General features: G+C 50.1%; 1 protein-coding gene across 3 annotated transcripts in view; it reads left to right on the top strand.

Moving 5' to 3' along the window:
- RARB (retinoic acid receptor beta) overlaps positions 1-25,491 on the top strand; it is a 347,507-nt gene that overhangs the window by 308,772 nt on the left and 13,244 nt on the right. For all 3 annotated transcript variants that reach the window (XM_008153628.3, XM_054729434.1, XM_008153638.3), the window contains exon 4: positions 16,664-16,824. In XM_008153628.3, the coding sequence (XP_008151850.1) occupies positions 16,664-16,824 (161 nt within the window). The remainder of the gene's footprint in view (positions 1-16,663; positions 16,825-25,491) is intronic.

Raw genomic sequence — 25,491 nt, 5'->3', positions numbered from 1 at the left:
GAAATGTGAAGTACATTCTAAGCATTTGACTGCATCTTATAGAGTATTTCTTTTCCCTGCTGGTGATCTGAATAGAACTTGGCCAGACTTGACCCTCCACGCCCCTCCCCCCCAAAAAAAAAAAAATTCTTGGGAGGAAACAGCAGGATTTGAACCCTTTAATAGATGATATTGGTGCACCTGGAGAAAAGTGACAGGTTGCCAGGTTATGTATTGAGTTTCTCTAGTAATTGCTGCTTGTTCCCCGTTTTTGATATACATCCCCCGGAGAAATACTATATTTTAGTTCTAAATATTTTTCCAATATCCATTGTAGCAACAGCTGACATTACGGATGTTTCAGGGCAAGCCACGGGATATCTAATTTTGAGGAGGTTTGACTATATTTAGAGCCAATTGCTTACCTGCCTGTGCTTACTTTGGTGGGTTTTTTTTAAGGGGCCTGACTCGCCTTGGGAAGTGACTGGTGCTTTTTATATTTGTGGCTTCTGACCAATTCCAGTCATGTCGAAATCCAGGTTAGTAATGATGGGTTCCTCTGTAATGGCTCGCCGCTGAGTTGGACGATCTGGCGTGTGTGAAATGGTATGGAAACCGGGTCCCCCAACAAGCAGTAGCACTCCGGGGGTTCCCCTTTTATGCACTTTGGTGGGGGCACCCAGGGCAGCAGGCAGAGCGAAGGCGGCTGAAGAGCTTTCAAGCCTCTGGACCTTTAGAGACTCAAAAGGCCTCTCCTGCAATTGACCCCAGATATGACCCTGGTGGAATGAGACATCAGATCAGAAGCTTCCAGAAGGTCTTAACAAAAAGCAAATGATGGGCCAGTACCAATAAGATGCCAGTGAACAGAGGTGGATACTGGTCCTGATTAAGAGTCAGGCAGGTGAGGCGTGGAAGGACAGGCTGGGGAAGACCAGCGCTGACGATCTGAGAGCCACAGGCTGGCTCTGAACCAACTCGGCATAGTAACGTGTCCTCCCTCTTAAGATCCTTTGTTAATCAGATCACGAAAGACCACCCTAACTCTCCCTATCCATGGCTGCTCAGAGCAGACTTGGAGCATTATTGTTTTTTGTTCTGAGCACCTCATTTTTATGTATTTATTTTTTATTAGTAGTATTTTATTAAGTCTTTGTTGTTCAAAGTATTACATATGTCCCCTTTTCCCCCATTGACTTCTCCCAGCCCATCCCTGCCCCCTACCCCAGGCTTTCAGCCCCCTATTGTGTGTGTCCATGGGTTATGCATATATGCATACAAGTTCATTGGTTGATCTCTTCCCACCCATCCACCCTCCCCTGCCTTCCCTCTGAGGTTTGACAGTCTGTTCAATGCTTCTGTGTCTCTGGATCTATTTTTGTTCGTCAGTTTATGTTGTTCATTACATTTCCACATATGCATGAGATCATGTGATATTTATCTTTCTCTGACTGGCTTATTTCGCTCAGCATCATGCTCTCCAGGTCCGTCTATACTGTGGCAAATGGTAAGAATTCTTTCATTTTTTACAGCTGTGTAGTATTCCATCGTGTAGCCGTACCACAGTTTTAAAACTGTAGTAAGGCAGCCTCAAAAACTGCCATTTCCCACTAGATCTCAAACGCTATCTTACACCCCCGAGGTAGGATTGCTAATACATAGGAGGTCAAGGGGAGGCTGGAGTTCTCAACCACCTCCTGTCCTCCGGAGTCCTGAGGCTGTCTCTCCCTGAGGAGGCATTCGCAGATGTCTTTTTTTTTTCTTTCTTTTTAATATATTTTATTGATTTCAGAGAGGAAGGGAGAGGGGGGAGAGAGATAGAAACATCAGTGAAGAGAGAGAATCGTTGATCGGCTGCCTCCTGCACGCGCCCCACTGGGGATCAAGCTCACAACCCAGGCACGTGCCCTTGACCAGAATTGAACCCAGGACCCTTCAGTCCGCAGGCCGATGCTCTATCCACTGAGCCAAACCAGCCAGGGCTCACAGATGTCTTTTTGATTAAAGGAGAGAAAAGCACGTCTGGATGTGGGTGTGGGTGTGAGAGGAAGGGAAAAGGAAGGGCAGAGGGAAGTGAGTTGTGCAGGTCTGGCAGGAACGCCGTGTGTTATTTCTTGAACTTCTGTGTGCTTTTGACTCCTTCGCCGAGGCATTCCCGGGAATAGAAACTCACTTAACCGTTCATGTCAAACATCCAAGTGTGTGGCTGGGAGCTATGCAGAGCATGGTGGAGATGGCTTTATTTCTTTCCCAGATGACTCTCCGGAGAAATAAATACCTGAGAATTAAAGTTCCGTAGGCCAGAAAGAGTCCTTTTTGCGAACTAAATAGGATTTTAGCAATCCTTCATTGACGAGGGCGATTTGGGATGATCTATTTATATTGAGAAACTGATAAGTTCACTCGGGGGAAAGCTAAGTTGGCTCCGGCGCTGGCCAACACTTCACATGCTGAGACCGGCGGGGAGGCTTGGGCGTATGTCTGCTGTTTCGTTTTAAACGTGTCCTTGCAGTCACACGTGTGGCCTGAGAGTGACCCCTCCATCGCATTCAGGGCAGCCAAGGCCAAGGAGGAGAATTCCTTACTTACAGCCCTCGCTGCATTCTCCTTATAAACACTGATCTTTTTAAAAAGCACACCGCTGCCGGTTTGGCTCAGTGGATAGAGCGTCGGCCTTCGGACTGAAGGGTCCCAGGTTCGATTCCGGTCAAGGGCATGCATCTTGGTTGCGGGCACATCCCCAGTGGGGGGTGTGCAGGAGGCAGCTGATTGATGTTTCTCTCTCATCGATGTTTCTAACTCTCTATCCCTCTCCCTTCCTCTCTGTAAAAAATCAATAAAATATATTAAAAATAAATTTTAAAAAGCACACCGCTATAAGAACCATTTTCTTTATTGATTAAGGTATTACATATATGTCCTTACCCCCCCTCTCTAGCCCCCCCTTGGTAAGAATCATTTTATGAGAAGTGTATCGGTTGGGGTTAGAGCTGGCTTCCACTTCTGGCCCTTTCAGTGACTGGCTTAGTGACATGTAAGGTCTCTTCGCCTCAGTTTTCTCAAGTGCAAAGGAGGGAGGAATCGCGCCGCCTTCCACTTAGGGTGGCTGTGGGGATTCAATGAGATAATATATGCTGAACACGCAGCACAGCGCCCAGAAGAAAGCCTTCCCTTCCCTGAAGGGCTGGGCTTGGCCATGGTGGTGACGTTTCCCGTTAACACCAAATCATACCTGTGGCTGAGAGAGACGTGAGAGAGGTCGGAGGTCACACACTGAGCCCTGGTCTGTGTCAGTGAGAGATTCCGATTGACCATCTATGTGTGCTTCTGATGGTTTTATGGTTTCAGGTCTTAAATTCAAGTCTTGGATCCACTGCAAATGGATTCCTGTTTGCAGCGTAAGATAGTGGTCCAGTGTCGTTCTTCGGCACGTGGCTGTCGAGTGTCGTCTTTGTTTTGTTGTTGTTTTTGAACACTGTCTACTGAAGAGACTGTCCTTTCCCCATTGGATGCTCTGGGCTCCTTTGTTGTGAGTTAATTGAGCATATATGCCTGGGCTTGTTTCGGGGCTCTCTGTTCCGTTCCATTGATCTATGTGTCTGTTTTCCATGACCGAACTCTGATGTTTTGATCACTGTAGTTTAAAATCAGGGAGTGTGATGCCTCCAGCTTTGTTCTTCTTTCTCCAGATTGCTTTGGCTATTCGGAGTCCTTTGTGGTGCCATACAAATCTGAGGATTATTTGTGCTATTTATGAGAAAATGTCATTGGCATTTTGAGAGGGATTGCATTGAATCTGTCATTTGGGGGGTAGTAGAGACATTTTAACAGTATCATCTCTTCTGATCCATGAGCAAAAGATCAAGTATGAATTTCTGTAATGGGTCCGAGTTTCTCACATCTTGGCATTTCAAAGCCAAGGGCAAAGAGTGGTCAATATTTTCTCATAGACCGTTTCTGATATTCAAGGTAGACCAACAATGATATGAATTCATCCCGTGAATTTGAATGAGGCATTTCTTATTTGGGGGGTTTGTAGACTGCACTTGAAAGAAGTTTCCCTTCTGGATGCTTTGCTTCTATGTGGTATTGCGCGCGCGCATACACACACACACACACACACACACACACACACACACACACACACACCATGCTATTTCCATGAAAGCAGGGACTTTTTTATTTGGTTTCCTGCTGCGTCCCAGTGCCTGACACACAGAGCTGATAATTACAGCTCAGTAATTATCAGTAGAATGAATAAATAAATGTCGAGTTCCAAACTGCTGAGTCTACTTCTCATTAAGTCAAAATCTAGAAGACAAGAGCTGGAAGAAACAAAAGCCAGAGGCACTAAGGGGTTTACCATCACTCTCCATGGGTCCCTTTCCCGTCACAAGTGGATTTTCCCTGAGTCTCCAGCCAGTCACTCTCCTGAGCCTGAGGCCCTGATAGCCAACTGCATACCACACACTGGACACCACCACTTGGACGCCACATGCACCTGAGATTTCATTCATCCTTCTCCTCCTACGTTCCCTGACCATCGTCCAAGCCAGAAAACATCTTCTCACCCTTGACCCTCCCCACTTCCGGGCACCCCTGTCCCTACCCCACAGTCCCTCCCTGGGGACTTCCAGCAACCACCTCAGTGATCTCTCCGCCCCTCCAACCATTGCTTCACCATGAACAGAGTGACCCTTCTGAAAGGCAGTTCTGATCATGTCACTGCCACTGCCTCCCCCAATGAGTCTAAAACCCCAGTCTCCTTGGCCAGGTCCGCAAGATCACGTGAGCTGTGGGTCAGCATCAACTCCGAATTGGGAGCCCTGGTCCTGTTCTTTGGAGAAGCTCAAAGCTGCCCTGTTATTGTGTGCATGCCCTCAGCCTCGCTGTGCCTTCTGCCTGCAAAGCCCTCCCATCTTTCAGCCTTTGGTTAGCCAATTCCTAAGCCAGCGCATCTTCCACACTCTCACCGCCCCTGTTGACCTTCCAGTGAGCCTCTCCAAATGAACAAGGTCAGATTCCCTCGGAAACTCAGACAGCCTTTTGTGTTTGTGAACATGGGAGGTCTCCCTGACCTCTTACAGGTTTGATTACAGAAATACAAGTTTTCAAGGGCCTGGACTCGAGTTTATTTCCTAGGTTGACTTTTGAAGGGCTTTCTTTGGCCTCCTCTTAACCCTCCCAGCCCCCAGCATGACTTCCATTCTCATCACTCTGCTATTAATGTTCTCATGAAACTCACCACATTCTCCGTGGCCAAAACTTATGAACTTTGACCCCTCTTCATTCTTTCTGACTGTCAGCTACATGGGACTCTCAGCCAGGTTGCTGCTGGTCTTTCAAATTCTATTTTTATTGGTTTCTGTGATTTTTTTATTATCCCAGCGTTCCTGCTCACCATTCATCTGCTTCCATCACTGTATTCTCTTCTCTTCTCCACCAACCACTGGCAACTCCAAAGGATCGGTTTCTGATCCTCTTTTATTCTTTCCTCTTTCTCACCTTAGATTGTTCACTGTCTCTTATGACTTCAACAGTCATCTCTAAGGTTTTGACTTTTAAATAATCTAACTCAGACCTGTTCTCTCACCAAGTCCATGGTGCCATGGGTTTCTGACTCCCTTCCCCTTAAGCCAAGCTCATTTTTCTGCCCCAAACTGGTTTCCCTATTTCCCACCAGCTTCCCCAATTTTCTTCTCTGTTGTGATCTCATCAGTCCCATTACCAGTGTTAAAATAATATTGCTACCTCCGATTCTTCCTTTTTCATTCCCCATATTCATTATCAAGTCCAATAGATTTTTTCACTGCAGTGCCTCCCTAACATTCCTTCTTCTTTCTCTCCTCATTATACCAATCTAATCTTTTCTCCCCACAACCCCATGTTTTTTTCCTAGGCATACCGGCCACCGTACTGTCCTACACACTTGATGCAGTAATTCCTGAAAGCATTTCCTCACATCCCCCCATCCAGAAAGTTCTTTCCACCTCTTTCTGCCTCCCCAATGGGTGGTCATTTAAAGGTCATTGCAAAGCTAACTTCCCTCGTGTAGCTATATTGCTTCTGATCCTTAGGCCTTTGCACATAATGTTCTCTTGACCCAAGATGTTTCCCAGACCTCCAAGCCCCATTCATTTAAGAGGTACTTGTTGAACATCCTTTATGGAAAAGATACTGTACTACGCACTGAGGGCGCCTGTAGGAATGAGACCTAGCACAGTCCTATAGGGCATTCAGCTCAAGATTCCTCTCTCCTGTCATGTTTTTTATGACTCCCACAGACTGGACTCTCAGCTCCCTTGTCTGTAGGTCTAAGTACTATCTCATAACATACTCCTTAGATTCTTTTATTCCTGTTGCTTAAATTAGTGAATGGATATCTCCTTTCTGGTATCTCGTTCACTGTATGATCGGTATTTGTGTAGGTGACTGGAATGTGAGTCTTTTGAATACCATTCTTGTTTCTTTAATATTCATCAGAGTGTCAACGTCTTTAGTAGCTATAGGGCTCGATAAATGTTTGGTGAATAAACAAATTGGTGTAGGACTTCCACTCTCTTATTACATATTATACCATGTTGCTATTATGTATTTATCAAAATGTATGTAGGAATCTTGTGTATGATGTGGGGGGGGAGTAATGTCCCCACTTTTTCAGATAAGGACACTGAGGTTCAGGGACATTAAGAGCCTCTCCTGAGTTTCCACGGCAATAAATGATGGACTAAAATGCAGACCTTTGGGATTTTACCCCAGTGCCCTTCCTACATGTCCACTGTACCTTTCATGTTATTTAAGATCTAAGGGGTACAAGTCCATAATCTGTGTTGTAGAAGATGTGAGCAGGATCTTAAACCTTCAGTTGAAGGAATGACCCATTGTTTTCTTTCTTGCCTTAATCACTGAAAAAAGGCAACCATTGATTCAAATAAGCCATGAGGTAAAAGAGTATGTAGGCACAGCCCAATGTTGTGTAAACCTACTCTTTTAACAGATTGTATCAGTTAGCTACTGCTATATAACAAATCATCCCAAAGTCCAGTGTTTTGAAACAATATGCATTTTTTATTGTTCAGAAAACCATGGATCAGCTGGGTTTATGAGGCTATCTCATGTGGCTGTGGTTAGCTGCAGATTGGGTTGGCAATTCTCCTGATCTTGCCTGACTGTTCCCCCAGGTACAGGGAGAGGGTAGCTCTAGGTTGATCGAGGATGGTCTTAGCTGGGCTAACTGGGCTGTCCTCCACATCGTCTCTCATTCTGCAGTAGGCTAGCTCAGGCTTGTTCACACCAGTGGCAAGGTTCCAAGGGGGATGAGCAGAAGAGCACAATATCTCTTGAGTTCTAGGCTTGGAAATGGTACAACGTTACTACCACTGCGTTCTAGCTGTAAAAGTGGGCCATAGGCCATCCAGGTAGAAGGAGTGTGGAAGAGTGTCCACCTATTGATGGGAGGAGTCACAATGCAGAAAGCTGCATCTAGGAAGACCAAGAGGATTAGGGCCATCTTTGCAGTTGACCAAGAGGATTAGGGCCACCATGCAAGTACAGTCCCCACTTCCTGGCACTCCCCTCCTGTCCTTCTGGTTTTGCAGGGTTGGCCAAGGGGTGTCCTCCCCATGGGGAATCACATAGGTTGCTTCTCAGAAATTTCTCCAAGCTAAGAGCAGTACCTCATTTCTATTTTTTTAAAAAAAATATTAAGAGGAAAAATAGAAGAATGTCAAGGAGAACTGCAGTTCATTTTCTGAAAATTAATTGGGGCTAGAGGAAAGGAGGCATGGAACAAGTTGGCCATTAGAATTCATCATGATAGAGATTGTTGTTAAGTAGTTGAAAACCCATAACTTGCCGTGCAGAATGGATATTGCACAGAGTAGGATATAGGTTTATCTGGAGCAGTCTGCTGCTGGGAAGTTTGTTTTTGTCATCCTCCCCCCTCCCCGCCCCCGCGCCCCCCCCCCCCCCCCCACACACACACACTGACTCCAATCAGATACTATTTCTGAAAGGCTACCCATGCCTACTTCATGAAAGAAATATATAGGGATGTGCCTGCATCTCTGCTCAATTCTTCTACCCTAGCCCAGTGATTTCCAACCTTTTTTTTATCTCATGGCACACCAAAAAAAATGTATTTTTTGCTTATCTGACAAAAAAAAATATAGGTATAATTTTGATTCATTCACACCAGATGTGCTAGTGTTGTGTTTGTTGTTGTCATTATTTTATCTGACAATCTAAGAGAAAGAGGTCAGTGCCCCTGACTGAATAGTCAGGTATTGCATGTTTTAAAAATTCTGTGGCACACCGGTTGAAAATCACTCTACTAGATATGTGTGTTCTCATTTTAAGACTATCGATTCCTGAATATGACACTGCCTGTACTTTTACAGAGAAGTTAAATTGACCCATAATGCAGTCTTTCAGATACTTGAGGGCAGGTTGAGCTTTGGCAGTGAGAACTTCAGCTTTATATAACACAGAATTTCCTGCCCTTGAACGTGGCTTATAGAAGGGGTTACTGAACTCTCCTTTTCTAAACTGGGAGCTTTTATAAACCACATTGATCATGCAGAAGATGTGCGGGTCTACTCCTGAGTAAAGCAGAGGGCCAGCCTCAGTGTCTCTCACTTGCGTTGTTGGAATTCTGTTTTATGCCGTCAGTAAAGACCTTCATCACAGCCCTCGTCATGTTGGATAGCTGTAAAGCCAAGGACACATCCACCCCCTGAGGACAGGATTTAGGAAAAGCCAGCATTGATGGCTCACGGCTTCCAGAGGGTCTCTGTCGAGTAATCCTGCCGATTATGAACAAGGCATCTCAGAGACACTGTGCCGTTTCTCAGCTACTCATTGCCAACCTCCTGCTTGGATATATCACACAGGAGTGTTTTATTTTCCTTCATCTCTGGAGTTGAACTTAGGGTATTTCCAATAGTTTATATAAGACTCTTATCCAAAGAAAAGGATTTGTCACTTATAGCAGAGCCTCTTAACTCCAAATCTCTTCTCTTGCAAGGATGGCCACCACACTGGGCCTGCCCCAAAATAAACACAGCCACAGCAGGCTGCCCACACCAGCCCAGACAGAGGAGGAAAAAAGTACTTGGAATTATAGGACCAGGGGGACACTGTCCACTTGAGAAGAGATAAAATTTTGACTTCTAAAAGCAATCAGTAAGAGGAAAGTGTGTTGAAAATTGTTTTGTGTTCCTGGCTGGTTGCAAAGTGGGTTAGAGCATTGTCCCAATATGTCAAGGTTATGATTCAATTTCCTATCAGGGCACATACAAGAAACAGCCAATGAATGCATACATAAGTGGAACAATGTCTCTCTCTCTCTCTCTCTCTCTCTCTCTCTCTCTCTCCTTCTCTCTCTCAAATCAATAAATGCTTTAAATTAGGAAAATTGTTTTTGAAAGTCTTATTAGCATAATATACTACTTCCACTAGAAAGAATTATGTGGCACTTGCACATTCTGATATTTCAGGCATTTTCTGTAAGTGCTTTGAATAACTTTAAAAGCTGGGCTGGGCTGGTAGATCCTGGTTAAATTCTCAGAATGCCACGTCCGGACTATTTCCCCCAAGACTTGCATATTTAATATGCTGTAAAAATTCTTACTATGCACACTGAGTGGCCACTGGCACTGAGAATGCTAGGCCATCCCTCACACTCAGCACCTGTGTGGGCCATCACGCGGCCCTCTGAAGTCCTTGCCTGTGTGTGGCCATGCTGCAGGCTGGGAGCAGTCCACTGAGGATGCTGTTTTAGCCTCCCTTTCACAAACCCTGAAATCAAGTCCAATCACAGGACTGGATTCATTTAACAGGCACGCCGGCAACCCTACCCTCAGCCTGTTCCCAAAGGCGTGTGTCTCGTTAGTGGCAGAGAAAATGTAGCTGCAACCTCCTTTACCAACCTCCTTTCTGTGTGTATTTGTTCAAATGTCTGCCCGTGGATTCATGGCAAGTTCTGTATTAGGAGAGACACGGCCTCCACCTCTAAGGAGAAGCTGATCTTGGGACTATTAACTCACCCGACTTGGCCTAACTTTACCGTGGGAATGGCTACGTTAAGTGCTTGAGGTCCTACCCCCAAATCCTAAAATTAAGGGAAAGTCTGTCTCTGTCCATGATAGATCCACCTGGCTTCAAATCCATGGGTAGTTCATTTAGAAAATGATTTTTAAACTCAGATGAAGATATTTTTGTGTTTTTCTCTTAAGCGTGTCTGTATGTTAGTGACAGGCCCTCTCCCACGCATGGCAGCCAGATAGCTCTAATCCCCAACTGTGGCCGGTGATTCCTGCAGTTAGCAAGGAGGCGAAGAGACAAGACAAACAGATCCCAGAGTTTGATATTCAAGCAGGAATAAACAGAGCATTATGCTTCCTTTGCTAGACTGAATATAGAAAACTTTATGGACAAAAGCACTGTACATTGTATTTTGCTCTTTTTTTTTTTTCTGTGAAGAAATTTTTAGTAAAGCGTTGTTTTTGTCTCTTCCTGAATCCAAGTGAAATCCACATCTTTTGCATGTTTCCTGCATTACGTTTTTATTGTGTGCATGGAAATCAATATTCCAGGTACACGCACAAGTGCGCACATTAAAACGAACATGGCTTCATTTATTTCCATGATGAGACATTGAAGTAAAAGTGCTGGGGTGTCTGTTTTCATGTTCCTAGGTCGAGATCTGTACATCAGAGGTATTTGTATAAGTGACACTTTTATTACGTTCATTTCATTTGCAATATGATAGTGGGATCATAAATACGTTACTTTTATGCCACCAGGTCTGATTTGTAGCTCTTAGCCCTCACGAGGAGAATACTTGATATTTCATGGAGCACCTTTCGTCCGAGAAGCGCTTTGCCGACATCGGCCAGCTTCTTCCGAGTGTGTAAATCACACGCGAGACCCTTTGGATGCCCCACCTGCTTTATCAGCCTCCCGGCTCCTCCTGTAGGTGGACAGCGGGCAGTGAGTCCCCTGCAGGTCCAGAAGGGATGACGAGACCTCTCGTGTCTGAAAGAGGCTCGGGGGAGCTCTGTGTCACCCCACAGAGGCCCCAACAGCTGACAGAATCCCACATTAGTCACCTGCTCATCTCGTCCTTCACAAAACTCATTTTGGGCCCCATTGCGGGTCTGGCGCTGTTTTTTTTTGTGTGTTTTTTTTTAATATATATTTTATTGATTTTTTTACAGAGAGGAAGGGAGAGGGATAGAGAGTTAGAAACATCGATGAGAGAGAAACATCGATTAGCTGCCTCCTGCACACCCCCTACTGGGGATGTGCCCGCAACCAAGGTACATGCCCTTGACCGGAATCGAACCTGGGACCCTTCAGTCCGCAGGCCGACGCTCTATCCACTGAGCCACACCGGCCAGGGCTCTGGCGCTGTTTTAAATCCTAGGGACACAGATACTAGTAAAACACAGCCCTTGCCTTCCAGGTGCCCACAGACGAGGAGTGTGGACAGTAATAGCCCCGCCCACCTTGTGATGGTGACAGTGTGTGCCCTCCTCTGCCTCCCAAGCCCTCCCTGGGACACACTGCACCTGAGAGCAGTGTGTCAGACCCCAGATTTGTCACAGGGACACTGGTGCACGTGCCCGCCAGTTGCCATCGGAGTGAGAGAAGAGCAGCCATCCAACATCACAGGCGGCCTTTGGGTGAGCATGTTTCACAGCACAGGCTCCCACCCACCACTCCATCCTTCCTGTCAGTTCACCCTCCCCGTGCCCCAGCATCAGCTCCCTGAACCCGGACCCTCCCTCCGCCCCCTACACACAAACACACACACACACACACACACACACACACACACACACACACTAGTACACATACCTGTCATACACACGCAGAGCTCCTGCCGCATCCTTCATAGCGCTTGCCATGCTGTGGAATCATGTATGTGTGTGACAGACCTGGCAGAGCACAGTGGTTAAGAGTGAAGGCCATGGAGCCAGGTTTTCTGAGTTCAAATCCCGGCTCTATCACCTACAGGATGCATGGCCATGGGCAGGGAACTTATCCTTCTGTGCCTCAGCTTCCTCATCTGCTAAATGGGTGTAATAATGATACTTCCCTGTCAGGTTTTGTGAAGATTGAATAACCTAATATGAATACAGGATTCAACAAGTGCCCTCATAGCTGCCATGATAGTTGTAGTGAACATTTTCAGTATTATAATGATACTCCAATATGAGTCACAGTTCATAGAACAATAGTGATGCCAATATTATGCTTATTATTATTACCATCATCATTACTATATGATTAATGTCTGTCTCCCACCATAAGTGAGCTCCGTGGCAGGAGCAGCCATCTGTGTGGCTCGCCATTTTATCCCCACAGCAGGTGGCACCTAGTAGAGGCTCAAAACGTATTTGTTGAATGAATGAATGAATGAATGAATGAATGAATAGACAAAACAGTGAAGGAAAAAACGAGTCCTCCTGCTCATTGGGTGTTATCAGATGGCTTCTTCCAAAGCACCATTGCCACGCACAGCACGGACCCCACGATAATGCCCACAAGTCCTCTGTGTTCGGCTCCACCCATGTCCACGTGGAAGGGCCTCACCCCCCTCTTCCTGTATGACTGGCCTCCACTGGCCTTTACCGCAGCCTCACTCTTTCCCACCGCGTAGGGGTCTGGGAAAGTGCTGCCGTCCTAGGGGAGAGAGGCCTGGACTCCTCTGTGATGGAAAGCAGTGGAGCTGGTGCGTGTACCAGATCCCCTGCCCCCCACATCACCTGTGTCACCCCTGCCTTGCATGGGTGCCCTACACAGGAGGTGAGCTCCTGCCTGGTCCCAGCACCTGCTGACCAGGAATCCCGGAAGCTGGACAGAGCACCGTGCGCAGGCCCGCATCCCGCGTGGTGTTCCAGGCAGTGCACCATCGCCTGATTCTGCGGTTCTTGGCAGCCGTCCCCACGCCTGGCCCAGATACCATGTCTGCATTCCACAGCCGTCTGAAGCCATTGAGCAGAGCAGCTGCTGAGGCCACGTGCCCAGAACATTTGTCCATTAACTTAGGAACCTTTGCCTAATTGGGGAGTGATCACCAGAGGTGTTCCTGCATTCTGCAGTTGCAGGGCAGTTTCCGAGAGTCTGGGAGTCCTTTGGCCACGGGGACAGGGGGGACGTGGCGAGGCATTTTGCTTCGAGAATGCAGGCGCAGTCTGGAAGGGTGCAGGAGGCTACCACACACGGGTCCCCTGGCCGCTCACTGGTCAGCGGCTAAGAGTTCTCCACATGTAGGCCCCAAATCACAGAAGTTGGAGTTTGGCTTCGCAGCTGTTATTCTGCAAATGGTGGGCATTGTTACTGCACAGCCCAACCCAGTGCCCCCACGGGGCGACCTGCTGCAGCTCACTGAGGTCCCCTTCCCCCGGACCTCACCCTTCACCTTCAAGCTCAGTGGTGGCCACTCAGAGTGTCACCCTCCCTCCTAGGAAACCCTCCCTCCCAGAACTGGGTTTGCTTATCTGAGTTGTCTAGGGCAGTGGTCGGCAAACTCATTAGTCAACAGAGCCCAATATCAGCAGTACAACGATTGAAATTTCTTTAGAGAGCCAAATTTTTTAAACTTAAACTTCTTCTAATGCCACTTCTTCAAAACAGACTCGCCCAGGCCGTGATACTTTGTGGAAGAGCCACACTCAAGGGGCCAAAGAGCCGCATGTGGCTCGCAAGGCACAGTTTGCCAACCACGGGGCTAGGGGGCCGTGGGAAACAGAATGCTTAGGAATGCAGACGCAGGCCCCAGTCCTGCCTGGGGGCTGGGTGATGGGTAATTTGGGGTGTGTGGTTCCTCTCTCGGCTTTTCTGTACATTCCACTGAAATCCTGACTTGATTGCTTGCAAACAGGATGATCTTGGGCCTCAGGTTCCTGGAGTGTAGAAATGGGATGGCAGTGTGCTCCTCACCTGGCCGCTGTGGAACGCAATGAGCTGGAATTCCTCGTTGCTTAAGGCAGCGGCCGGCCCTTGCTAAGTAGCCAGTAAGGGCATTGCTGTGACTGCCCTGTTAGGTGCTCCTGAGTGCCATCTTGGCTTCCGGTTCAGAGCAGTCCCTGGTGTCCAGTGACTTGGGACCTCCCTCGGGGCTCTGGGTGGTTCTTGTTTGAAGGTGTAATTCACATAGTGTAACGTGCATTCCGTGACCTGTAGTATATCCCCGAGGCTGTACAACTGTTAGGACGCTCCAACTCTAGAACATTTCATCTCCCCAAAAAGAAATCCCATCCCCTTTAGCAGTCACTCCCCATCCACCCTCCACCCCAGCCCTGGGCGACCACTGGTCTGCTTTCTATCTGTGAATCTGCTTATTCTGAGCATCTTATAGAAATAGAATCAACCAGCGTGTGGCCTTTTGTGCCTGGCTTCCTTCCTTGAGCATGTTTTCAAGGTTCCTCCGTGTTATAGCATGTGCCAGTATTTCATTCCTTTTTATGGCTGAATAGCATTCCATTGTGTGAATATACCACCTTCTTTGTATCCATTCATCAGCCGGGGGACCTGTGGGCTGTCATGAATAATGCTGCCATGAACGTTTGTGTACACGTTTTGCATGGACATATATTTTCTGTTCTCTTGGGTATGTATGTAAGCGTGGAGTTGCTAGGTCACATGGTAACTCCAGGTTTAACTTTCTGAGGTGTTGCCAAACTCTCTCCCTCGCAGCGGATCCGCTGTGACTCTGGTGCTAGCTAAAGAAAAAGGGTCATTGGCAGGACCCGGGAAGGGAGAGGGTCCGATAACCTGCACCCGACAGCCCCTGTGCTCACACTCCAGCCTTCAGGCTCCCACTCACAAACCCAGACTCCATCCCTAGAAAAATGCAGGGGTATCGCTGCTGCCATACGTCTCCCCCTTCCTCCTCACGGTCTCCCTTTTGCTAACGGTGTGTGTTCTTTGTGTATATTCTTTGTGTATATTCTCCCTGCTGGAAACCACGCTACCCTCATCCTGTGTTCCCAACCTGCTGGGAACAGTCCGGGCACGTGGAAAAGACTGCACCTGAGGCTGGGGTGCCTCACACTGCCTTTCGCCACTTTCTAGACCAGAAATGTTCTGAGCCAACGAACAGTGTCCTCTCAGAGTCCCAGGGGAAGACAGTCATCTTGGGAGGCTTTTTCTTCCCAGGCATCCACTCCTTTAGGAATAAGTGAAGAAAGAACTGATCAGCTGCATCAACTTGGGCACATTATCCTCTCTGAAGCTCAGTCTCTTTCTCTATAAAATGGGTTTAAAGTCACCTACCTGATAAAGGGGTTAAGTGAGATACTGTAGACAGTTGTTATGTTCAAGATAGTCAAGAACTGTGGGGGTTTTTCCCAGCCCCCCTGCCTCCTGGTCAGGTGTGAGCAGCTTATACACAAACTGGTATTTTTCAGTCCCTTTTTTTTCTCCCCTTTTTTCCTCCCTCCCTCCCCATTCCCGTCTCTTCCCTTTCCCGTTTTCTCCTCTCCCATGCCTTCCTTTATGCTGCCTTCAGCTCCAGCTCCAAGCAGGGCCTCGGGTCCTCCTGGTGTAGACCCAGGAACTGCTCCCCGGAGGCAGCCCAGGGCCAATCCTCTTGGGCGATCGCTTGTGCCCTGGGTCGTTCTGCAGCACAGATTCCCAGGTCATGGTGGTGGCACACACAGCCCGGCGGGGTCCAGCCTGGCCACCCTGGTCCCCAGGGAGTGCGGACACCCAGAGGGGGCGCATGGGCTAGTTTTACCCATTGGTCTCCCGGGGTTTCAGTTTCCTTCCCTGGGAGATCCAGGCCAGAGGCCAGAGCTTTGAGTTACACTCGGATTTGAAGTCACCTGAGAAGAGGCCTGTGCTGGGAGAGGAGGCCCCGGCTTCCACTGCCCCGGGGTCCTGGGTGCCGGCTCTGCCCGGTGCTGAGCTCAGTGGGGCCTGTGGGGCCCAAGACACACCTGCTGAGGGCCAGCGGCCAGACAAGGTGTGCAGCGGCTGTGGGTGAATGAGTGAATGAATGAATGAATGAATGAATGGATGGTTGTCCAGGCTGAGAGTTCAAAATGCATAGATTATTGTTGTTTAAATAACTTTATAAATGATGAGACATACAATTGATACAGAAAATTTAGGAAGCAGAAAAGCATGAAGGGACAAAAACCATAATCCCATTACCTGTAAGAGGAATTTCTCCAAAAGTGCCAGTCAGTGAACTCAGAAAACTGAAAAGCAAAGTGTCAAACCAAAAAGCTTAGTTTGGAATCACCAAATATGATGTCCCCCCCCCCCCCGCCCCCCCCCCCCCCCCCCGCCGTGTTGTTTGGGGACAAGTCTCCCAGGCAGGTTCCTTTGCGATGCCTCTCAGCCCTCACCCTGGACTTGGGGAGCGTGCTCTCTGTAAGGCCCGGTCCACGTAGCCAGTTCTCTCCACACAGTTAGCCGCTCGGCTCTCTGGGCGAGCCCAGGCCCTCCTCCAGGACTGCATGTGCACACTCAGAAGGACAAGCCCCGTGCTCTGCCGCCTCCCAGCCCCAGCCTCTTTCCTCGGGAGATGTGTTTGCAGCGCCTTTTCCCGCCGTTCCTGTTCCGAGCGTCCAAGGAACCCAAGGCGTGGGGAGACGGGCCCTCCCAGCTCAGGCAGTGCGGGCCCGGCCGCCAGTGACCCCTGATGTGTCTTGTCTCTCCTTTCCAGCTGTCAGGAATGACAGGAACAAGAAGAAGAAGGAGCCGACGAAGCAGGAATGCACGGAGAGCTATGAGATGACGGCAGAGCTGGACGATCTCACAGAGAAGATCCGAAAAGCGCACCAGGAAACCTTCCCCTCGCTCTGCCAGCTGGGCAAGTACACCACGGTAAGACGCTTCCCGCTCCCGGGCTGCTGGCAGGGTGGGCACAGGCCCCTGTGCACACGTGCGTACACACACACACACACACATGCACACATACATGCACACACACATGCACACACACACAGGCTCTGCCCGGGGCCTGGAGGGGACCTCCCCACAAACTCGGCCCAGGACATGCCTGTTGGCCCTGGGGCTGCGCAGGGACACCCACCTCCTTCCTGGAGTTGCCCTGGGATGCTCTCTGAGGCCGGTGTTTCCTCCGATCAGTCACACGTGCACGCATCCCCCCGAGAAACTCGAATTGAGCGTTTCCTCTGCGCCAGGCCGCGCGGGAGGGGAGGCATGGGCGACATGAACGAGGAAGGTAAGCTTGCTGCTTGCAGGGACTCGGGGTCTGGTGAAGGAGACCGGTGAGGTAGGTGTTCCTTGGGTCACAACGGACACCGGTACAGAGCCCAGTGGGGACCCAGAGCGGGGCAAGGGATCAATCTTTTAAAAACACCGATCCACGTGTAAGATCCCCCCAAGATTATTGGGGCCCTCCCCTGGGCCAGGGTCTGGCTTGTGTATCACCCGTAAACCAAGGCCTGGAAAAGCGCAAAATGGGTGTGGCCCTTGCCCAGGTAGGGAGGTGGCTGGCCGGTCCCCCTCTGTTCCCAGTGTTCTGCTGGGAATGGCTCTCAGTGAGGTTAGAAATAGAGAGAAGAGGGAGGGAGAGGAAGTGGGAGCAAAGGTAGGAGGCATATGTTTCCTGGTCTGGGATGAGCTGATAGAGACGTCATGAGGCACTTGAATTTTTAAAGCGTATTTCGTACATATTATGTTCCTTGATGTATATTCCTAGTGTGTGGCACTCAATGAATATTTGTTGAATGAATGAATATAACTAGAATGTTGTTCTGGCCTCTTTAAGTGGCTTATGTTGTTTGCCTAGGTGCTAGTAAACATACTTTTTTAAAAATGCAAGGATAGCCCTAGCGCCAGTGGCCGGCAAACTGCGGCTCGCGAGCCACATGCAGGCTCTTTGGCCCCTTGAGTGTGGCTCTTCCACAAAATACCACGGCCTGGGCGAGTCTATTTTGAAGAAGTGGCGTTAGAAGAAGTTTAAGTTTAAACTTTGACTCTCAAAAGAAATTTGGCTCTCAAAAGAAATTTCAATCGTTGTACTGTTGATATTTGGCTCTGTTGACTAATGAGTTTGCCGACCACTGCCCTAGCCGGTTTGGCTCAGTGGATAGAGCGTCGGCCTGAGGACTGAAGGGTCCCAGGTTTGATTCCAGTCAAGGGCACATGCCCAGGTTGCAGACTCCATCCCCAGTAGGGGGCATGCAGGAGGTAGCCAATCCATGATTCTCTCTCATCATGGATGTTTCTATCTCTCCTCCCTTCTTCTCTGAAATAAATTAAAAAATATATATATTTTTAAATGCAGATATATCAGCATTTGCTGGTTTGGTGACTGGTGTGCTAGGAAAAGAACAGTATGAAAGGCCACGACACACGATGAAATGGCATTGCCAGGTAGAGAAAAGAACAGTGAGTGCAGGGGTTGCGAAGTGATTCTTGGGGTGCACGCAGCCATGCATTTGGATGTGGGAACCACAGTTTCACCTCTAAAACAGGAATGGGGGCCAGGAGCAGGCCCAGAAGGTTTGCTGTGGAAATGGTTGCTAGCACGTGCCAGGGCAGCTTCTCAGGTGAGCACGAGGCTGTGCGGTTGGGTGGCACCAGCTGCTGGAGGGCTGGCATTGGACTAAGCAGTTCCCCTCGCCAAACCCAAGACTGGCTCAGGAAGCGGAGGAAGAACCTGGAGCCGGGCTTCCCAGACCTCAGCGTGCTTAGGAAGCACCTGGCATCCGCATTAAGATGCAGGCTCTAGCCCTGACCGGTTTGGCTCAGTGGATAGAGCGTCGGCCTGCGGACTGAAGGGTCCCAGGTTCGATTCCGGTCAAGGGCATGTACCTTCGTGGCGGGCACATCCCCAGTAGGGGGTGTGCAGGAGGCAGCTGATTGATGTTTCTAACTCTCTATCCCTCTCCCTTCCTCTCTGTAAAAAATCAATAAAATATATTTTTAAAAAGGATGCAGGCTCTGATCGGCAGGTCTGGGGGGGGGGCGGGGGGAGACATACTAACAAGCTCTTCCCAGCTGGTTCTGGTGCTGCCAGTGCACAGACCACACTCTGTGAAGCCAAGGCCATGAACCGACTTCGAGTAGCAAGACCCAGATGACCTTCCGGGGCCTGCGCAGCCCCTTGGTGTCAGGGAGGAGAGACTCTGGGGTGCGCTACTCTTTGATCTGAGAAGGCACTGACCTACCTGCCAGGCCAAGGGAGGCGCTGGACTCTGGGCAAGCCCTCACTGAGCTTGGGGAGCTCTGTCCTAGCCCCAAGCAGACCCAGAGCAGGACGTGGCTGGATACCACACGGGAGCTTTTTTTTTTTAAGTCAACGGAGAGGCGGTGGAGGGTCATGCCATGTATCAAAAGCAAGGGTGCTGGAACCAGATGGGTGCGGTTTACCCCTGCTCCGTCACCCATCAGCCACTTAACTTCCCTCCGCCTCATTTTTCCCATCTGTAAAATGGGGGTGATAGGAAAGGGTTAGGAAGAGGAAATGAAACAATTCAGGCAAAGCTTCGAGGATGGGACCTGGGCTGCGTCTACACAGCAGGGATGCGGCCACATACCCACTTCCTGGGTATGAACCGAGCCTTCGGGGGACCTGGTCTCATATGCCAGGTGCTTGTCGGCCCTGCAGAGAAGTAACATGTGTAATAGCCAGGGCCAAGGAGCTTATCATTTCTTCCTTTTAGAAGTAGCGATTGGTTGCCAAGTCTGTTCCAGGCACTGTCCTGGGCTGAGCATCAAGGTGCGTGCGTCCTGACCTAAGAACTAGGGAAACTGACTGAGGATGGGCCACGGGAGAGGCCAGAAGGAGACGGAGGGAGAGAACAGGTGCTCTGGAATGGTGGGATGGTGTTGAGAGTAAGTGGGAAGTGAGAAGAAAAAAAAAACCTTGCAGAGCCTGGAATGCCGACTGAGGAATTGGTATTTTAGTCTGTCAGTAATGGAGAGAAACGGACAGTTTGTGATCAGGAGTCTTTGTTATTATCATCATCCTCATTATTACAGCTAGTCTTTATTGAGCACTTCCTGTGTGCCAGGGACCATGCTAAGTAATCTAAATCTATGAATTCCCTTACTCTTTACAGAACTCCGATGAGGTGGGTGCTGTTGCCCCCTTATGGCAGATGAGTAAGCTGAGGTGTAGAAGGGCGACGTAACTTTCCCCATGTCTCATAGCCAACACGTGAACATGAACATGAACATGAACAGGCTGACTGCAAAGACAGCCCTTTTAACCACTACACCATTCACAGAATACATCAGGGGGGCAGCAGGAGCCACTGGGCATCTGGTTAGGAGGAGGTGGCAGTTATCTGGGAATCAGTCCAACTTTTAGGTCCAGAAAAGATGGAGCAAACGAGAACAGAGTCAGGAGGGCTTCCTGGAGGTGGAAACTTTGAGCCAGGTCACAAGGAGGAAGACATTCTAGGACTGACCCTGGGACCATGTGCTGCTGTGTCAGGGCCCCCGTATGGAGACATCTTCCTCAGCCCCCAGGCCCTGGCTCACCTGGGAACCAGGTGCCGTACCCAGGAAGTAGATATATGGTCGCATCCCTGCTGTGTAGGTATTTCCAGGTCCCATCATGGTCCCATCTGGTCTGGAGGAGGGCAGGGCAAACACAAAGTACAGCACTCAGCCCTCCTGGGACACATGTCCTGTGTGGCCTGGCCTCCCCCGGGACCTGGGACCACAGTGCTCCTTCGGGACAGTCCTCTCTCCATTAGCACAGCCCCTCCCCACCCCAAAGCCTCACAGGGGGGGGGGGGGAGGGCCTCTGCCACCTTCCCTGCCCCAGGCCTCCCTCTGAAATTGGCTGCCTCTCCTGTGGATTCTCATTATGCCAGGGGTCCGCCTCCCCTGCTTCCAGGCCAGCGAGGCTGCCTGCCCTGCCTCCTCGGAGGATGCAGCAGCTGCTGTCAGGACCCGACGTGGGTCCCATCGCTCAGGGCCCCGCCTCCAGGCCGCCTCTGGCGGCCAGAGCTGCTTGGCTCACGTGTGCGGCACCGATGCTCCTGGGAGAGGCCCACCAGTGACCAAAGGAAACTGGTGGGGAACAGCCCAGCCTCCTTGCCCCTGGCGCGGGATACCTCCTGCGGATCCTCTAAACCCTCTCTCCAGTGGCGCCCCATCTCCCCCCACCCCGGTGCCCACAGGGATGATCTTCACAGGCTGCCTGCCTGCCCTCCCCTGCCCCCTCCCACTCCTCCTCCAAGCTTCCGGGCATCTCTTCCCAAAGTAGCTGTTTGCATTCAAGTCCCAGCCTCAGGGTCTGCTTCTGCCTAAGGCAGGGGGTTCCCTGAGGGCACCCAGGGCCCCTTCCCATTCACCCTGCTTTGGGGACAAGACACGTCAGTCCCCTGCTGGGACCCACTGTTCTAAGCACTTCGCAGGGACTTTCTGCGCCTCTTGCCCAGCAGGGAAAGTGGAAGCACCAAGTTTCATCTTCCGAGGCCGATCCCGCAGCACCAGGCCGATCCCGCAGCACCGGGCGGCCACCCTCCCTCCGGGTGCATGTGTCCCCTTTGCAGGAGCGAGGCTGCCGGAGACAGTCCCTCCTCCGGATGTCTCACAAATTCTGCTCTCTGCACACAGACCTAGGCCTGTTTTTATCGTAAGCCACTCCAAATCCTTTCTGGAAGTAGCTGGGGGTATAAATAAATAACAGCAGCCATAACACATTCTCGGCAAGTTTCGAGGGAGCATTTTTTTTTTTTTTAAGCGAGAGCTTTTTTTAGATGGGCGGTGGCTCCCACTGCCAGGAAACTCCCTGCCACCTTCAGCAGCCTGGCCTCTGCCGGATGCCTTGGGAAGACGTAGGCAGAGAGGAATTGAAGAGGAGCTAGCCGCCCACCTACAGATGCTGGAGAGAGTACTTCCTTCTTCTTCCCTAATTTGGGCAGGTTTGCCACCACAGATCAGGCCCCGGAGGCAGCAGGCATGGGGAGGGGAGGCAGAAACATATGCCCCCCACCTTCTGGGCCCAGGCCCGGGCAGAGGGCGCTTCAGAGCTAGTGTCCTTGGGAAGATTTCTAACCCCTGACCCCTCCAAACACAAGGGGCGGAAGAGGATTCCATGTAGAAAGATGGGGAGTGGGGCTGTGGCTACCGTATGGAGCTCTCCAAAATGGAACGAGGGTGTGAACCAGAGGAAACCTCCCGGCTCTGGGGATACTTAACTCTGCTTCCTTAGGACAAACCCTAGCCACTACGTCATTCAGGCTTTGGGGCCTCTTAGACCCAGGTTCAAATCTTGCCTGTGCTACTTAGGAGCTTCATGACCATGGAGCATCATGGAGCCTCAGCTTCCTTATCTGTGTAATGGGGTTTAAATAGTACCTACCTCCTGGGGTTACTGGGAAAGTAAAGGGGTGGGTGGGAAGGCGAGGGTTCGGGTGGCAGCCCCAGCCTGGCCATCAGCTCAGCTGCGTCTGCTCCTGCCCTGCGGGGCCCTTCATCACCTCGCAGAGCTTCATGGGACATAAGCTGCCCTCCGAGGGGCTCGTGAGGGTGAGCTATGGAGATTTAAGGAGCCTTAATCTACTCGGAAACAAGGACCACCAGCAGAATCATTAAACTCCTACAGACTTTCAGGAGGTGAGCGCTTTAGAAAAGAAGGATGTTGTGAGACGTTCCAGCCACGTGTGGACTTGGCTTTCATTTTAGCAACTAACACTGTGATCAGCTGAGAATCAGAACCTGACACGCGGAGGTCGGTCAGCCTCCCAGGGAAGAGGGGGAGGTTAGAGTTAGGGTCAGGGTCAGGGTCAGGGTCAGGGTCAGGGCTAGGGCTAGGGCTAGGGATAGGGATAGGGATAGAGATGAGGATAGGGATGACTCAGGAGGGTGTGGTGGGAAGGAAAGGGAGTGCCTGGCTGGGGTAAGCCCAACCAAGGGGCTGTTCGATGAGAAACCTATACAGAGAGAAATGAAATGTGGGTGTCGGGAACCTTCGGGGGGCAGAATGTGCAAGGGCATCAGCATGGTCGGAGGGCAAAGACTTCAGGCCCAGGGTGAAGGGAGCCGCCTCAGCGGGGTGCCCAGCATTCCCAGGGAACCTTAATTAATGCTTCTTCCTTTGGAAGAAATGCAGGTTCCTCAAAAGAACTAGCAGCAGCCCTGATTACACCTGGGGAGCTGCCACACGGGATTTTGAAGACACTGGTGATCCCTCCTGCCACCCCCCCACCTGCATTTTTTGGGTCTTGTCCTGAAAGTGAGGCCAGTCGGAAAAGCAGCGACGAGCCAGCCTGCAGAAAAGGGACTCAGCTGCTGACAAAACGGCCAGTTGGTGGGATTTCGGAGTGGAGTTGGGCTTTTCTGCTGCTACAGGTGGCCCCAGGGTGTGCCCTCCCTCTGGGCCGCTGCTGCACAGCATTCTGGGAAGGCGGCTGGGGCTCCTGCCTGGAGAGGGGGTTCCCTCCAGGTCCAAGGCAGCCAAGGGAGGATGGGGAGTTTGGGGGAGGCCTGCCTCGCCCCCTTCTGCTTTGCCTCTCCACCCCATTTCTCCCTGTCCACTCCCAACCCCCCCACCCCGGTTTCAGAAAAGCTGCAGAAAACCCACCCCCTCCGCGCCACCACCCCCCACCCCCCCGCAACCACCTCCCTCCCCAGCCACCCCCAGGCCGCGCTGTCCACTCGCCGCAGCTGGGAGATAATATATAAGCCATTTTCAACCTCGTGCCCATGAATCCAGCGCGCAGTCTAATAAAACACCAGGTTATTTTGTGTTTTATTAACTGCCTCTTCCCTTCAGTTTGCATAATGGTGAGTGAGATTTACATGCCGCGGAGACGGCTGTGCATTATTTTTAATAGAAGGTGCCACAGGCCGCCCCCTCTCAGGCCCGGGCGTGATGAAGTAACCTCATCCGACGCTGATGAAGATTTCGTTCACACTGGCCGGGCCGGGCCGATGCCTTTTTTTCCAGATGGGTACTCCTTTGCAAAATGACTCCCCGCAGTAGGCGCGCCTCTCCGCCCCTCTCCATCGCGTCTCCCTCCCAACCGGATAAACTGCCTATTAAATTTAATTACAGCCCGAATGGCGCACATCTTGATCTGATGTTCCCCCGAGTGCACTGTATTCCGCCAAGGTCCTTGAGGAGGGAGGACAATAAATCTGGAGGGCGCATGCCTGCTTTCCGCAAAGAACAGTGCAGAAGGCAGCGCTGGCCACCCGCTTCCCAGGGCGTGCATGGCATCCCTCATGCCAGCGTTTCTTTCTGGCTTTGCTCACCAGCGTTCAGGGCAGGAGCTGGTTTTACCGGCTCCGTGAACTGATTTCCACTGAGGGGAGGAACTAAGGACATGGGTGGGGGTGCGTGGTACCCTTAACTGATACTCCGTCAGGCCCCACTCAGGCCTGGGAGTCCTGCCTTTCCTTGGATAGCTCAGACCCACCTTCAGAGGCAACGGAGGCCTTGGGAGGGGGCCCAGGCCCCAGCCTAGGAGAGCCTCAGCCTCCAAACCTTAGTTGTCCTGAGACATTTTCAATAAGCACGGGCTTATGGGAACTTCATTCACGCATTGATTCATTCGGCTCATATTTCTTTAAGTGCCATGTGCCAGGCACTGTTGTAGGCAGGAATGACAAATGAGACAAGCCCAGCAGGTATGGCTCAGTGGTTGGGTGTCAACCTGTGAACCAGGAGGTCATGGTTCAGTTCCATCAAGGGCACATGCCTGGGTTGCAGACTCGATCCCTAGTAGGGGTCGAGCAGGAGGCAGTCGATCAATGATTCTCAGCATTGATGTTTCTTTCTCTCTCTCCCTCTCCCTTCCTCTCTTAAATCAATCAAAATATAGCTTTAAAAAATGAGACAAGAAGCCCTGTACAATGAGTGCCTGGCAGGGTGTGTTAGGAGATCAGTGCCATAAACATCGAGCAGGATGGGGGGGGGGGGCGGTCATCTGCAATGCAGGGGTGGGGAGTCCTGGCTTTTCTGTTTTGGGTCATGAGGGGCTGAAAGTAAAATCTGTTTAATTAAATATTTAATTCTTTACCAGCAATGTTTTACTTTTTCCAATTCTTTTTTTTAGAATCTTTTTAAAAATATATATTTTATTGATTTTATTTTTTTTTTTACAGAGAGGAAGAGAGAGGGATAGAGAGTTAGAAACATCAACCAGCTGCCTCCTGCACACCCCCTACTGGGAATGTGCCCTCAACCAAGGTACATGCCCTTGACCAGATTCGAACCTGGGACCTTTCAGTCTGCAGGCTGACGCTCTATCCACTGAGCCAAACTGGTTTCGGCATACTTTTTCCAATTCTTGAAATGTTTTTTTTCCTCATTATATTCAGTACAGGAAATACCAGTATCTATGGACGAGTAGAACTTATTAGATCCCATTATGGAAATATATACAGACATCATGCCAGCAGAGCAGCATATATTGAAAACCCCAAGCATAGGCTACCTGCAATATAATTGAGGATGTAGGGCAGTATTTTCTTCTTCTGCAAGATGGGCTAAATCATTTTACATGTGTAGAGAGAGATTTTTCAGAGGTCCAAATTACAAATATAGTACTAAGAGAC

Source organism: Eptesicus fuscus, chromosome 18, assembly GCF_027574615.1.
Source record: "Eptesicus fuscus isolate TK198812 chromosome 18, DD_ASM_mEF_20220401, whole genome shotgun sequence".
Classification (NCBI taxonomy): Eukaryota; Metazoa; Chordata; class Mammalia; order Chiroptera; family Vespertilionidae; genus Eptesicus; species Eptesicus fuscus.
This window is presented reverse-complemented; position numbering and strand designations above follow the sequence as displayed.